This window comes from Bombus fervidus, chromosome 14 (genome assembly GCF_041682495.2).
Source record: "Bombus fervidus isolate BK054 chromosome 14, iyBomFerv1, whole genome shotgun sequence".
Taxonomy (NCBI): Eukaryota; Metazoa; Arthropoda; class Insecta; order Hymenoptera; family Apidae; genus Bombus; species Bombus fervidus.
This window is the reverse complement of record NC_091530.1, coordinates 7,116,716-7,131,630: the sequence shown is the minus strand read 5'-3', so window position 1 is coordinate 7,131,630 and position 14,915 is coordinate 7,116,716. Positions and strand designations below refer to the sequence as shown.

General features: G+C 35.2%; 2 protein-coding genes across 5 annotated transcripts; both read right to left on the bottom strand.

Moving 5' to 3' along the window:
- Positions 1-73: 73 nt before the first annotated feature.
- On the bottom strand, positions 74-10,304 carry Cib (thymosin beta cib). Of its 4 annotated transcripts, none has more exons than XM_072016247.1 (6): positions 10,144-10,304; positions 2,040-2,192; positions 1,750-1,863; positions 1,043-1,156; positions 816-929; positions 74-732 (listed from the first exon to the last, which is right to left on the bottom strand). In XM_072016247.1, the coding sequence occupies exons 2-6, from the start codon at positions 2,167-2,169 to the stop codon at positions 704-706; spliced, it is 501 nt and encodes a 166-aa protein (XP_071872348.1). In that variant the 5' UTR covers positions 2,170-2,192; positions 10,144-10,304; the 3' UTR covers positions 74-703. The 4 variants fall into 4 exon arrangements, with proteins under 4 accessions (XP_071872348.1, XP_071872349.1, XP_071872350.1 ...); XM_072016248.1 differs by lacking the exon at positions 10,144-10,304 and adding an exon at positions 2,794-2,921; XM_072016249.1 differs by lacking the exon at positions 10,144-10,304 and adding an exon at positions 2,460-2,540.
- Positions 10,305-11,196: 892 nt separating this feature from the next.
- Positions 11,197-14,909, bottom strand: Prp6 (pre-mRNA processing factor 6). The gene is made up of 9 exons (XM_072016219.1): positions 14,662-14,909; positions 14,511-14,570; positions 14,307-14,433; positions 13,678-14,228; positions 12,821-13,601; positions 12,542-12,757; positions 12,122-12,463; positions 11,702-12,045; positions 11,197-11,579 (listed from the first exon to the last, which is right to left on the bottom strand). The coding sequence occupies exons 1-9, from the start codon at positions 14,754-14,756 to the stop codon at positions 11,300-11,302; spliced, it is 2,796 nt and encodes a 931-aa protein (XP_071872320.1). The 5' UTR covers positions 14,757-14,909; the 3' UTR covers positions 11,197-11,299.
- Positions 14,910-14,915: the final 6 nt, after the last annotated feature.

Sequence of the window (14,915 nt, the reverse complement as noted above, 5' to 3'; positions counted from 1 at the left end):
TTATATATAAATTTAATTAATACTAAATTCGATAAAAAAAATTTCAAAGGAGGTTCAAATATTACAAGACACCTTCTTACAAATTACTTTTTTATTCGTCATAATTTTCATCGGAATGACAATGCGATGTGTACGAAATATTAAAAAAGTACAATAGCCCCTTATATAAAATATGATTTTTACAGAAATATAAGATCAACCGCTGTACCATTGCGATATTCTGTAACGCATGCAATGCTACCAATTTTGTTGCTATCGAAAATAACGTTTTGCCTGCGTGCAGCTTTCTTAGTATAAAAAGTACATCCTTTGGCGAGTTAGTAATAAAGACGGATGTCGATGCAAGCCCAAAGTTATTTAAGGCTGGTAACTTTAGGAATCAGATCAATGGCTTGTGAAGTTTTATCGCATATCTTTTCTTTTTTCTTGTCTTTTAAATTAAATTTGGACCTGAACCTTCATCGTCGTTCCGTTGTTAATAGTTTTGTGTAAAAATCGACTTGTGCGTCTCGCCGAAAGGGACGCTCATGGCGGTAGGATAAGTATAATCATAAGATTACATTAACACAGTGTTTCGCATTCTCCTTTTTTCTTGTCGACAATGTATGAATAATTGTTATAAAATGTCACGATATAGAAAATGGAAGAAATGACGAGTCGCTGCTTCCTTTCTTTTCCGTTCTTTTCGTTTTAAAAGCTTCCTTTAAGCAGCTATCTTTTCTGCGTCGATTGCTAAAACAAAAAAAAAAACATCATCTTGATAAGAAAAATATTGTCTTTTATTAATAATAAATTTACTTCGAATTCTAACTCACCTTCTTTGGTAGGCAAGGGATTTTTCTCAAGCGTTTCCGCGTGCTTCAATTTTGCGGGATTGAAATTCTCAATGTCAGAGATCAGCTCTTGCTTTTCTTTCTCCTGCTGGATCACTGCACAGAAAAATTTGATTTGTTAACATTTTCCTTGGATCAAATTAATAATTTCTCTCAAAAATTATGAAAGGTAAACAAAATATATGGAAGTCATGAAATACAATACTGACCATCCATATCAGGTAGGAAAATCTTTTCTTGAGTTTCGGTGTGCTTCAGACTGCTTGGGTCGAATGTCTCGATGCCTGACATAAGCGTTTGTTGAGTCTTCTCCGCAGCTACATCTGAAAGGCGTAAATCGAGATTAAAAAACGGAATATGAAACATGTAAGAGAAAACTATGAAAGGTAAGGTTACCGTTGAAACCAGTGAAATTGCACCAACTATATATTTATGTAACAATTTCACTGTGTCGCTATACCATGAAATTATTTTAAAACCATTGTAGTTGCCCAATTTTATCAAAATTACGAATAAATATAAATTTTTTACAGAGAACTTATTTATTAATGCAAAGAAAGTATATATATTATTTTTAAATGGTTTCCTCTAGTAAGGAACATTAAAGCCTTATTGTTATTGGGATATTTCAAAAAAATGTTTATCGCGATTGTGGACGTAACATCGTGTTGTTATCGTGGACGCAGTACAGAGTACAAGACTACTGACAACTGACAACCTAATTGGACATGCAAAACAATTCCTTCTAAGCGGCTGAAAGCGAAAGTGAATAAGCTTGGTTTGGTCACGTATATTTTGGTCACCTCGAAGCACCAAAAGCAACAGCATACCCTTTTCTTTTGATCCCGTCCAAAGTAGAAGCAGGGAATCTGAGAATCAAGTATTCCCCTAAAAATCAGATAAGTTTCTATGATACCTTTGGCATTGGGTAATATGATCTTCTCTTTCGTATCGGCATGTTTCAATTGATCTGGTTTAAACGTCTCCACATCGTGGATTAATTCAGAATGTTGTCGTTCTTGTCGCACGTCTACATATTACAGTATTACATGCATTATAATCAATAATTTTGAGAAACAAAATTATTAATATTAGAGCTCTATATGTCTATAAAGTTACAGGATATTGAATCGTAAGAATTACATTAAAATAATTCTGTAATACAATGATTTTGGGAGAGAGAAGTAACAAATATTTGCGTTGTACCTTCAGCGGAAGGTAGAACGTTCTTTTCAGCGGTCGCGGCTTTCTTCATACAGCCATGATTGAAACCTTCCAACTCGCTTTTCAAGTCTAAGGCTACTTTTGGCAGGTCTTTCAACGACGGATTCGACATGGTGATGTGTTGTACTCTTCAATCTGAAACAAGCAAACATTTCTTTACGTTAACAAAAATATTTCATAACATTAATTGTGTATCATTGATTAAATAAGATATAATAACTGTGTATTATAATTACATATATTTTAATTACAAAAATAATTTGTATAATATAACCTCGTTAGATTACTTGTTAATATCCAAAAACGTCACAAATAAATTTATAACTATTTAAGAAATTATAAGATTTTATAACACAAATTTTCCGTCCCTAATCTAAAATTAACAATCTCTTTTATTTGTACTTTGCTACCCGCAAGAGTTTCGTTTGAATATCGATGTCCAGAAGAATTTCCAATTATAAAACTGACATCAACAACTAGAATTACAATCTGAAATGACCTGTCGGGTTTTGTCCGTGGACGCGATATGTCTTTGTTTACCATTCAGAACAAAAGCTGCTCAGAAAACGAACAAGTTATATTCATAACAAAACAGAATCCAATTATTCTTGAACTATCTCTAACGAAATTTCAAGATATTTTATATAATATACACAATATATACGTACAAGTTTCCTATTCGTAGCGAAAGTTAAGAAAGATTTAACTAGAGTTAGAGTTTTTGCCATCTACATACATGTAAATTACCGAATCTTTTCTTAAAAAATTGTTTATCTTCTTCATACTAACAGAATGCAGCTTTTTTTATACATTTATGGGAAATTTAAAAGTGCAAAAATTATATTGGAAAAATTTGAACTTAATCTGAAAAAATATATAGAAGTTGTAAGATATTCACTATAAAATTATATTTAGTAAAAAAGTAATGTAGTTTACTAAATAAAATATGTCAAATATAAAATGTATTTATTGCCTTATTTATCATCTTAAACATGTACTGTGAATTAATAATTGAAAATGATCTCATTGAATACTGAGACTTACTAATGTTGCTGACGATTACTTGTTTATACTTTTGTGATCTCTACAAAATATATACTTGTCTTAAGTATTTGGAACTGTTGCATACATTTCCAGAATCATATATGGTTCTATCAATATAATCATGATAGTTGGACGTCATTTCGGCATTAATAAAATTTTTAAATGTTTCGTATAACACACGTAATATATTCATAAAAAGTGTAAGAATACTTTCGTGACATATGTAAACGATATACAGCTGTATATCGCTCCGAATCACGATACTTTTAGCCCATTTTCTTTATTCTCGGTTGAACAATGATTGAGCGTCGGATATATCGGAAACAAGAAGAAGCGAGAATCTGCAAGTGTCAGCGAACGAGTCGGTTCATTGTCATCGTGTTACCGAGAATCGAACGAAGTCTGTGTACACAAACGTGATACGCGCACTCGAGTGTGCGCGTCTATCGACCAAACATATCGATATCGAATGCTCCTCGCGACGCTTTCAATGCATATTGGCAGAAACGTCGGAATTTAAACGTTGAAAATTCTTTCATATAATGCACACGCTATATATAGAAGGACTCGACGATACTAAAATGGAAAATTTCAAATTGGATTTGTAAACGTTACGTTTACTCTGCCACCTCACAACCTACCATTTTTCTACCATTCTTTGTTATTTCTTTTCAAACGTATAAATTTGAAATTATAACATTTTTGCATTATTATATATTATTATTACATATTATACATTATTTTATTTTTTAGATTCATAAATATTAAATATAAAAGATCAAGAAGACACAAAAGGATTATAAAGCAGAAAATTTGATTCACTCTACACATTAGGTTACACTGCATTTACTCTACTACTACATAATCTGTAATTTTTCTACCATTTTTTGTAATTTCTTTCCAAACGTACAATTTGAAATTTTACTATTTTTTTTAGCATCACTATATATTATTACAAAACTGAGCATTTTTATGCATTTATGGAAAATTTGAAGATACAAAAACGCATATAATATATATTATATGTAAAGATATGTGAAAATATTCAAAGTAGAGTACCTACTTTATTAATTATATTTATAAAAATATGAATTTTTATAAACATAATTAAGTCTAATTATTTTTATTGTGCATTATACATGGTTAGTATATTATACATTACTCTATTTTCTAGATTTGTACATATTAAATATTAAATATGAAGAATTGAGAAAAGGCAGAAGGATTGTAAAGCAAGAGATTTTTCAATTGATGGAAGATGTAGACAGATGGAAGTACTATAAATTCCGGACGAATAACGGCACCGGTTCTAGTGAATGCGAAGGTAGGCAAGTATTCCTTGTCTAATATTTTACAGTCTCCTCTTGTTCGTGTTTCTTTTTTCCTTTTTATAAGTGAAAATAACGGATTGGCCATAATTATGTTGGAACATAATCGGACACGTAACATCTTAAAATGCAACGTGTTACGTTAATTGCAATTAGTGGACTCGTTTAATCGTATGTAGTCGGACTTGGTTTGTGTAAAAATGTTATTAGAGAAACGCAAGCAAGATACGATATCTCTCATTAATAAAATCTGTCTGGAGATTCTTTGTTGTCTAAATTTCGTATTACACGCCAGTAACTAATGCGTTACGAAGCGGAAGCTAAAGCTTGCTACTTCCGGTTCGCGTTTCTTTCCATTTCCTTTCTGGTCACATATCCTCCTCTGTGAATTCTTACTGAAACGTCGGCATTTTTATGAACCAGGATTCTCATTCACTGAGTTTAATCTCACAAATTATATTTCCTTTAATCAAACAAATTTATAAATTTACGAATTTATAAAATCCTTCTACTATATTACACTATATTTATGTATTTTACCAAATTTTAAGAATTAAAAAAATTCATAAACAACAAATAAATTCATAATAAAAGTACTTCGTCATAAACTATTTTGCAAAGCATTTGTATGTATTACGTATATATATTCATGAAACGTAAATAATAAAATGATTTTAATGTATGTTGAAATATAATTAATAATCCATGCACGTTCCGTCGTAAGGGACTTGACAGAAAGACTCGTCATATGTTCATACATCGAATCCGGCACTCACGGTTCTTTTACATTTTACAGTTGTTGGAGCAGTGATGCACAATCGACAATACTTCGCATTTACGGTATCTAAGAGATCTCAAAATCTTAAAAATCGCATGGTAATTTTCATGTACAAGATTTGTCCTGTTCACTATGTGCAATATTATAGCAAAATGTAGTATATTCGGGAATGAATACAATTTCGCATATTTGACCGGCAGGAGTGTACAATTAAAAAAGCTTATGCACCACTGAAGCTAGAATGACTCATATTCGTCGGGCTCTCCCTTCCATTTCTTTCTGTGTTTTCGCTTCCACTTCGTTTTTTCCCTATTTACGTCGCTTATATTCGTTACTTTTAGGCATTTCAACGACTGTTTCGAACAGACGAAAATATCACTAGCCAAGAAGATTGTACATTGTACTTTTACATCGAAACTTGTACTTCAGAAGAAACTTGTACATTTCATGAAGCGGACTCACTGGTTCAAAGTCGCAAAACCTTTATCAGTACTTGAAACTGTTATGACTATGACACAATGCTTCTTGGAGTTCCATTATCGTTTGAAAGAAATCAACATTATTTATATTTCAAAGAGTAAGTTGCGTTAAATGTGTTACATAAAAGTTCTGGACCTACGATATTTTTTACAAGCATATTTTTAAAAAATCAAGAAACAAATTTCATTCTCTGGCAAAATCTAACATCTAAGTACTTTCTAATGAAGAACAGTACTCAATCTATCTTGAGAAGCTATTTCTTTCAAAATTTCTTATGATTATATTCATTCTAAAATTAGTTGAACATAGTCTAGTCCTGCAACAGGCAATAAGAAATATACACAAGTGCGATAAGACAAAAAGAACAGAATGGAAGAAATTACAGATTCAAGAAGGATGAGAAGGCACAGATATAGCGTATATCAGTGGCTCCAAGAGAACGTTTCAAGGGATACGTTCCAACGGTGGGTCAGCATCGACAAGGCTGTGTATAGGTCCTTATATGGTAGCCAGCCGTATGGCTGTATATAGAGAGAGCTCGAAAGAGGCTGAATACGCAACTGTGAAACACATTCGTGTCCTTTACGTATCCGCTTGTTGAATATTTCTTCTCTCCCTATCGTCGGTACACGTGTAGGAGTCTTGCATCGAGTGCACGCATACGAAAGCACCCACTGGTCTGCGTTATGCGTAACGGTAACAAAAGAAGAGGAGATTGCTTTAGTTGTACGATTAGCACCTTTGAGTATGTCCAATACATACAAATTAATCTTCTCAAGGTTAATTTCATTTTTCAAAAATGTATATAACTTTATGAAACAGAACAAGCCTTTATATATAATAAAGAGTCTCATAGTAGTGCCAAAATTAATGTAGTCTTATTCAAATGCTTGATATCGTACGATTTCGTGGCATGTTACAACGTTAAGTCGGTCGATTTCACAAAAGTCAAGAAAGCAACGGTAGTTCTCGATGATTCTAAAAGATATATCTCATTGGATTATCACGATACAACGAGGGGGAAGGGGAGGACTAAAAACGGCTTCAGTACGCCAGTGTCCGAAGAGAAATCACGATAAATCCTACTTGATCTCGTGAGGAGAAAAGAGGTCTGCAAGTTAATAAGGAAACTAGGTTGCTCGCACCGACGCGCTAGCCGGTTTGCAGGACGCGTCGGTGTACGCTACGCTTCGACGAGCCATGCTCATCGCGAGATTGAACACATCATATGAGACTCACGTTTAGCTGGGTATCTTGAAATCTCTGTACTATAATTACCATGAAAAACGTTTAGTACTTTGTCATAAACAACAGTAATTATTCGAATTTTGACGTCATTCATACATATCTTGTACATTGAACGTTTATAATATACATCTTTAGCTGAAGAAGATATGAACAGCTGCAAAGGGATCGCGCGCATTATTCATAACTTCTACGTAAGTCTGGTGAACGGACCGGCGTGTGTCTGGAACCGATCGACTGTAAACGCATCCGGTGGAATCGATAAGATCAGTTAATCGTCCAAAGGTTTCTGGGCAGACATTGTCGTGGGTTCGTGGTAAAGAGAGATCTTACGGCTGACGGCTAACGAGTTCGCGCGGCCTGCCAATTAACTTGGGTAATCGCGTTTAATGGAGGACCCTCAGTGGCGTATGCAGCGGTTCGTTTCTGAGCGGACTCGTGTAGCGTTTGGCTATTGCATTGACCAGTTAATGGTGCTGGTGGACTGCGCACATGCTTGGCCACCTACGTATACCGTCAAATACCCACGTAAAAGCGTGCAGCATGGCTAGAAAATGCGTTTGCTTGCGATGATTCCGTGTTGCGCTCGCGCTCCGAGCAAACGCGATACAAACGCCCTCTTTTTCTCTCTTTCTTCTTCTCTTCCTCTCTCTTTCGTGCAACCGTGACGGCTAACGAACCCTGGACGCGCGCGTATCGTATCGAGCGGTGGCGCGTACGTTCAGGGACGTATTACGTGTTACCAAGCGGCTTGTCCTGCTCGCAGACTTGAAAATACACTTCTTTTTGTCCTTATCGTATAAAATGAATATTTCAGACTCCAAAAGTATCATAGAAATTTCTATTGAAGAACCCTAATTTAATTTTATTAATCTAATTAAGCTATAGATTTCGATATATCTTCGTAATTAATAAATATTTAACTGTGTTTATAGTTGTACGAAAAGCAAGAATTCACCGCGAACGATGAAAGCCACGTCATACATTAAATTATACCGCTATTTCGACGTAGTAACCGATGCGGAAGGAATTCTCTTCAGCGGTCAAGATTTCGTGAACGAGTACCAAGGTATACACCGTGAATGAATAAAGAACTTTGAAGAGAACCCTCTGACCCAATCTTGATTGCAGATTGCTTTCGTCATTACGCTTCTGCATGACAAGCGACATCCCGATTGTGATACTTGACGAATAAGGGGTGATACAGTCGTGTTCGGAAGCCACTCTTTTCGTCAGGAACGTACGATAAATCTTCTACCATTTGTTTAATAAATTAACGATATATTACAAAAAATTTTTTTAAAGAAAATCATAACATTTTAAATATGTTCTAACATCAAGCTTCTTAATATTTTCTTTTTATTAATCATCCCATTATATTCTAGATTTAACTGTAGATTGTGTCCTAGGTTCTAGTCCAGAATCGACCTTGAGCGTGCTCGAAGAAGTCTTAGGATATTTCTCTTCCGGAACGTGAATGAAATAGCGGTGCGCGCGCGCCCCTTTGGGGCTGTCGTGTAAATATATACGTGTCGGTTTTATACATGTAGGGTTGCATCGGGGGAGCGGTCGACTGGTGGCAGACGGTTTCATCGATTGGCAATGCGGGGGTCGAAGAGTGGGGTATCTGAACTCTTCACAGCTATCTATGCGTACTACATAACGTATCGACGACCTCGGCTTTCATGGTCAATGGTAAAAAGGTAATTTTTTAATACATCGCGTGGGATTCACCTCGATCCTTATTCTTTTTCCACTAATACGCAAGCATTTGTAGATATCAGAAGTATATATCAGAATTATTAAAAGGCATAGATGTAAAATACGTGCTATTGGAATACATTATAAAAATGTATTTATTTTTAGGTAAATGACTGAATTTTATTTAAAGAAAATTTCTACTAGAAGTATGGATTTTTCATCGGATATTTATTTAGTTTGGACGCACTAAATTGCAAATACATAGATACAAGTTATCATATTCGTTATGTTCAAGAGTAAACCGATGTGTTATACGTATGAGACATCGCAAATAAAAATTGCGTCTGCTATACAAATCGATAAACAGAATTTCTAGAATGTTTTACTTATTCGAAATATCTGCTCGTTTGCCTTGAAACGAGCCAACTTGTCCGAGACATGATAAGATGCAAATACCGCTGGATTCTCCCTTATGAAGATACCACGCATGAATATGTGTAGATTTAATTAGAGAAAAATGTAATTTGTATTGCATGTACTGCAATGTAATGAGTCCACCAAGGCAACTATTTATTAAAAAGAATATTTGTTTCATTGTTGTTTTACTTAAAATAATTACTTAATTACTATTGTTTGTTTCCAAATATTTTCAAGGGAAAAATTAATTTTTCCAGAAATCTAGCTCCCGATGAAAGGTAGTAAATACTTGCGTTTACAAGGACAAAAGCGTGCTTGCCAGTCGGCAACCAGAAGCGCATTCGTGTGCCTGATGCGCGGCGGAGTGCATCTGTCAAAACCACGCCCTTGTCCCATCCTATCATCCTAACGGACTCACAAGAGCCCAGCGATAAGTACTTACTTACTTAATGGCCAATGCTTCCAAAATTCGTATGATTCATTTATCCCAAGCTTAATTACTATTTTAAATGTTTACCGGCATATACAAAAATATATTTCTACGGATTATAAAGTGTGTAAAACACGAAGGGTGGTAATAATAATATTTCTTATTTTAGATATTCAAATATCGCAAAAGTATAATAGTACTTTATACAAGACGCTACGATAAAATATTTTAAACGCCTGCTATATAAAAGAAAAAAAAAATGAAAAAATTTATTGTTTCGTATTAACGATTCAGATTCGTAGGTGTACAGAACGCGTATGGAGATTTGACCACACCCCTCCATTTTCGATCGGCGAATAATGAAGACGATCGATATCCTCAAAAGTATATTATCCTTATGGCGATTTCCAAGTTCAGGCGCAGGAAGAATGATTCGAGTGACTAACCAATACCGATCGTCTTCGACCAGTTTTCGTCTTCTTAAAAAACATGCAAGTATACACACACGATACACGATACCGCCTTTCTTCGAACGGCAACGAAGAAAGCCGGTTCGCTTTGATACGTCAACGAAAATATCACCGTATGCTTTTTTATACACTTGAAAGCGCATGCAATTTAGATGATCGTAGATAGAATGCATCGGCGGCAAAGAGCACTGACCTGTCAGTTGTCACTTAGAGAGATAGGCAAGCGCAACACCGTCCAGCCAAACGTTCAAGGGCAGGATGGAGGCAGTACACTGACTGACCGGCTAGTGATTCCACGGGACGTAACACCAGGTAACACCGGCGAACCACTCTTCCACTCTTCCTTCTGCCGATCCTACGCTCGCACCGTTCAACCCCACCACAAATTCAGACCCCGAACGTTGGCCAATCACGCACCATCATTTCACTCCCGCTCACTACTAAATTCCTCCTTCCATCCATCGAACACTTCCTCCAATGGTTTCCTTGACCGTCATCGGGAGGGTGGCTGACTCACCCTTCGCGACAAGTATGATTTTGCATTCGATGCACGAAAAAGTTTCATGTTTTTTAAGCGTAAACTCGCTTTCACTACTTTTATTTCGTTATTAGATTATGTTCTTTTTCTTCGTTTAGCAATCATTTATACGATGGATATTATTCCTGGATAAATTGGAATAGCAGTCGCAAGCAAAAATACCGAAGAAATGCACCGTTGCTATTTCTGGCACAATGGAAAGGGAGCAGGGCCGAAGGACGTTCTAGGGGTTGACGAGAGCTGGAATGACTCATCTTCTAGTTATCCCAGCTGCGCGTCATATGGCAGTCCCGTTGGGTGTTTCTAGCACTTCGAAATAGCCCGGTATATTCGGAAAAATTGACTTATTTAAAGGAAGAGCAATACCGTCCATTACGACGCTTTTCAATAAATGTTTCGTCTTCTAGTTGGATCAAATAAGTATTAATTATAAAAATGTATTGAAGGAAAGGAAGTATTCCTATAAACTGAAAAATATCATATAAATTTTATTATCTTTTATGAATTGAATTTCTTAATTAATAGTTCGAAACTGTTTTAACTATAGAGTAAAATAAGCCATAGACGATATGCAGAGTAGCAGTATGCATTGCTAGTCATATTAAGCATAATAAAATACATATGTACTTTAAAAACATTCAAAACGAAAATGATTTTGAATCTTTTGGTTATTCAAATTAAATACATATATATATAAATTTTAAAGGATTTTACAAGATATAGGATGTTATTTATTCTATTGTTATAATTAATAGTTAATTTTTAAAAAATAGATATATACAATATTCACCTAAATTACTTACTTAATTAATTATATTGGAATCGGTAAATCTTTTGCAACTAATACTAAAATTTGATCAGTATTCAAACACCAGTTGGCTATATTCTTTGATACTTTACACCAATTTTCACCATGATGGGGTTCTGCAGCAATGCATCTTTTCTTTACATCTTCTTGTTGCTCTTCTGTACCGTTTAGAAGCTCAAATTTGTAGAAATATGCCCACGCGTCTCCCAAATCTGGATCTATCTTCACTGTTCGATTGAACCAGTCACGACACTTCGAAATTTTATGTTCACACCAGAATAATCTATGAAATAATTATTATTAATAAAATAATAAAAAAGAAGATTTGAATAAAAAATTATTAATAAAAGATTATTCAAATAATCCGTGTGTCATTATATAAAAATATAACAAACCGTCACTCACTTAGATACTGCAAGAAGCACGTGTGGATCATGCTCGCACTTTTTCAAAGCATCAACGCTTTTAGTTTTCCTCTGTGGTCGAGGTTCCATAAAAATTGCCTCTGCCCAAAGTAAACCAGACGTTGGACATTCTTGAAGTGCTTTTGCCATAAGCGTATTTGCCATATCTCTAACACCACCAGTTTTTAATTCATTTCTGATAGCTTCTAACCACAACTCTGGGTTCTTCGGATTTTTTAGGCGAGCCTTCTCCAGAACTGACCTAGCTTTAGTAACTTGACCCTTTCTGTGCTCTAATTGTGCTAATAAACGCCATAGTGGAATAGAATTGGGACATTTTTTTATCTATAAAATAAATAAAACTAAAAGATTACTTCCTAACTAAAAATGGATTAATAAAAAGAAAGAAGAGAATGCTTACAGCTTGATTGTATGTTTCCAAGGCTTTGTCCAAGTTTCCTTGCTGTTCTTCGATCTGTCCTTTCATTAGCCATAGTTTCGGGAAATCATCGAATGCTTCTAGAGCTTCTTTCAGAAGCAGTAAGGCTGCGTCGAGATTATTTAAAGCCCATTCTAATTTTGCGCTTTTCATCATAACTCTAGGAGTTGGTGCAGACGCTCTTGCTTTCGCGAGCAACCGTCTAGCTCTTTCGTATTCAGAATTTTCTGATTCTAGCTTCACGGCTGCTAACCAAATCTCCTCCGAATTTGGATTTGCTTGAAACGCAAGTGATAAAATACCTCTTGCTGCTGGAACATCACCCTTAAAATAGAATATAACATTACACATAAATTATAAAAGCACTTTCGTGAAATTTTATTTTTCATGAATTTTACTTACAGCCAACCACTTTGATTTTGCGCCCATAAGCCAAAGTACTTCACTCTTTGGACAGTGAGCAACTGCTCTTTGAAGCAAAGATTCTAAAGACTCTCGCGTTCCATAAGTTTTTTCAAAGTAAGCTGCGCGTAACCAAATAGATTTCTTACTAGGGAATGTCGATAACGCATAAGCGTAGACTGCTCTAGCACATTCTAGTGCCCCTTGTTGAGCGCACTAAAACAATAAATGCAATAAGTAATTACTCATATAGCTATAAATACAAATATAAAATATTACGGTTTCTGCGTCTTCCATCCATGTATGTTTCCTGTCTTCTTCTTCCACTCCGAAACCAATAATTGCTTTAACAATAACTTGACATGTATGTACTGCTCCAGCTTTTTCAGCCTCCATAGCTTCTTTAAACCAGTGTTCTCTATTAATTTCCACTCCGTTCGCACTCAAAGAAGATATCGCACGATCGATAATTTTCTCTACCATATGTTTATTCCCGTTCGCTTCTTCCAATTTTGCGGCTGTTGTCCAGATTTGTCTATCTGTTGGAATATTTTCTCTTGCTTTGTTAAGAACTTTCCTAGCATTATCATAAGTTTCCAATCGAGCAAGAGCAAGCCATAGATCTACACTGGTTGGACAGCATTCGACTGCTCGACTGAGCAAAATTCGTGCATCTTCTGGTTCTTCTAATTCCACTGCAGCTTTCCATAATCTCACTGAATTTGGAATATGCTCTAATGCTTTGCGATATACTCTTCTTTTCGCTTTTGTTTCTGTTTCTAAATCCGCCGCTTTTATCCAAATTCTAACAGACGTTGGTATGTGCCGTACAGATTGAGCAATTACAGCTTTAGCTGTATCTGGTGGCTGCAGCCTAGCTGCTTCTAACCATAAATCTTCTGACGTAGGATTCACTTCACAGCCTTTCATTATTAAATTCCGTGCAGCTTGCACTTTCCCGGTAACTTCCTCTAAACGAGCAGAAGCGATCCACGCTGGTGGATGATTAGGATTTGTCTCCCTTACAGATTTTAATAATAACCTAGCTTTCTTAATATCACTGAAATTAAGAATAAATATTAAGTTCATTGAATTATAATTACCATTAAGATACAATTGATGTTTCTTTAACTCACTTGATATCACCACCATATGTTGGTATCATACTTTGCAAATCTGTGAGATAACCCTTAGGATCAACAACAGTTTGCCCTTCTACAGAATCAGAAACTTGATTCAACTTGACATTCATTAAAGTATTTCTAGCCTGTCCAATTTTTCTTAAATCTAAGTCTCCCGTTGGTGTTAACATTCCAGGTGTTGCTACACCAGGCATCATTGATGCCAAACCACTCGATGGATCTATACTGGTAGATGTTTCGCCTCCTAAATTTCGTGCAAGGACGGAATCCGGTAATGGTGTAAATTTTTCCGCCCGTGGATTTCGTTGCTTTCGATTTCTAGCGTCACCGACTTCTGGAACATTTTTCCATTCTTCCTCGGCTACATTTACTAATTCCCTTTTCAAGTCAGAAAACTGTTGTTGTATTTTAGGACGTTCTTGACGATACCTTTCTAACTCTTCTCTAAGTCTTTTTTCTCTGTATTCTTTACGCTTTTCATCCATTCGTTTGTCAATTGCCTCATAAATAGCATCAGCTTCTTCATCATCTTTATCATATGGATCCTGCAATATACTTAATCATATAATAAATTGAATCATATAATTATAAATATTTAATAAAGTGTTCTTTCATTGACTAACTTTACTAAACAAAGATCCTCCATATCCAGAAAATTCATCATAATTAGAATCATTCAAATCCTCTTCATCTTCTTCTTCTTCTTCTTTTTTCTTTGTTCTTTTTGTTGGTGGAGCATGTCTATCATCCCTACAAACAAGATATGAAACATTGATACAAAATACTTCAATAAAAGGGGAAAAGCTGGAATATAATATAATACTTACGAAACATCGTTAGCATCACGAGCTGGACCGATATCAGATCTAGTTGTAAATCCAGTAGCTCTGAAAAACAAGGTGTTAAAGCCATATATTAATATTTTATTTCATCAAAAGGGGTTAGGTTAGCTAAATAACATTGCTTTTTATATATTACCCTCTTCCAACACCAGCAACATATCCTAAAGGTGCCGGAACACCCAAAAAATGTTTTTTGTTTCTCGTTGATAACGAAACCGATGGACCTGCCATTCTAACTTTTTGTTGATCTACTTATGTAAACACAAACAAAATTCTTTTGTACACCTAACCTCTAAATGATACAAACGCCTGCTTCAAAAGGTTGTAAGGTGACTTCTTAATGCTAGATGGCACCTTGAAGAAACTAACATTTAATAGGGCTAAATTTAT

Coding starts and splice junctions, on each gene's coding strand:
- Cib (XM_072016247.1), bottom strand. CDS start 2,169: ATGTCGAATCCGTCGTTGAAAGACCTGCCAAAAGTAGCCTTAGACTTG. Junction 1,864..2,039: donor CGTTCTACCTTCCGCTGAAG/GTACAACGCAAA, acceptor TGTAATATGTAG/ACGTGCGACAAGAACGACAA. Junction 930..1,042: donor TTTCCTACCTGATATGGATG/GTCAGTATTGTA, acceptor TTTTCTGTGCAG/TGATCCAGCAGGAGAAAGAA.
- Prp6 (XM_072016219.1), bottom strand. CDS start 14,756: ATGGCAGGTCCATCGGTTTCGTTATCAACGAGAAACAAAAAACATTTT. Junction 12,464..12,541: donor CAAAATCAAAGTGGTTGGCT/GTAAGTAAAATT, acceptor TTCTATTTTAAG/GGTGATGTTCCAGCAGCAAG. Junction 11,580..11,701: donor GTGCTTCTTGCAGTATCTAA/GTGAGTGACGGT, acceptor ATTATTTCATAG/ATTATTCTGGTGTGAACATA.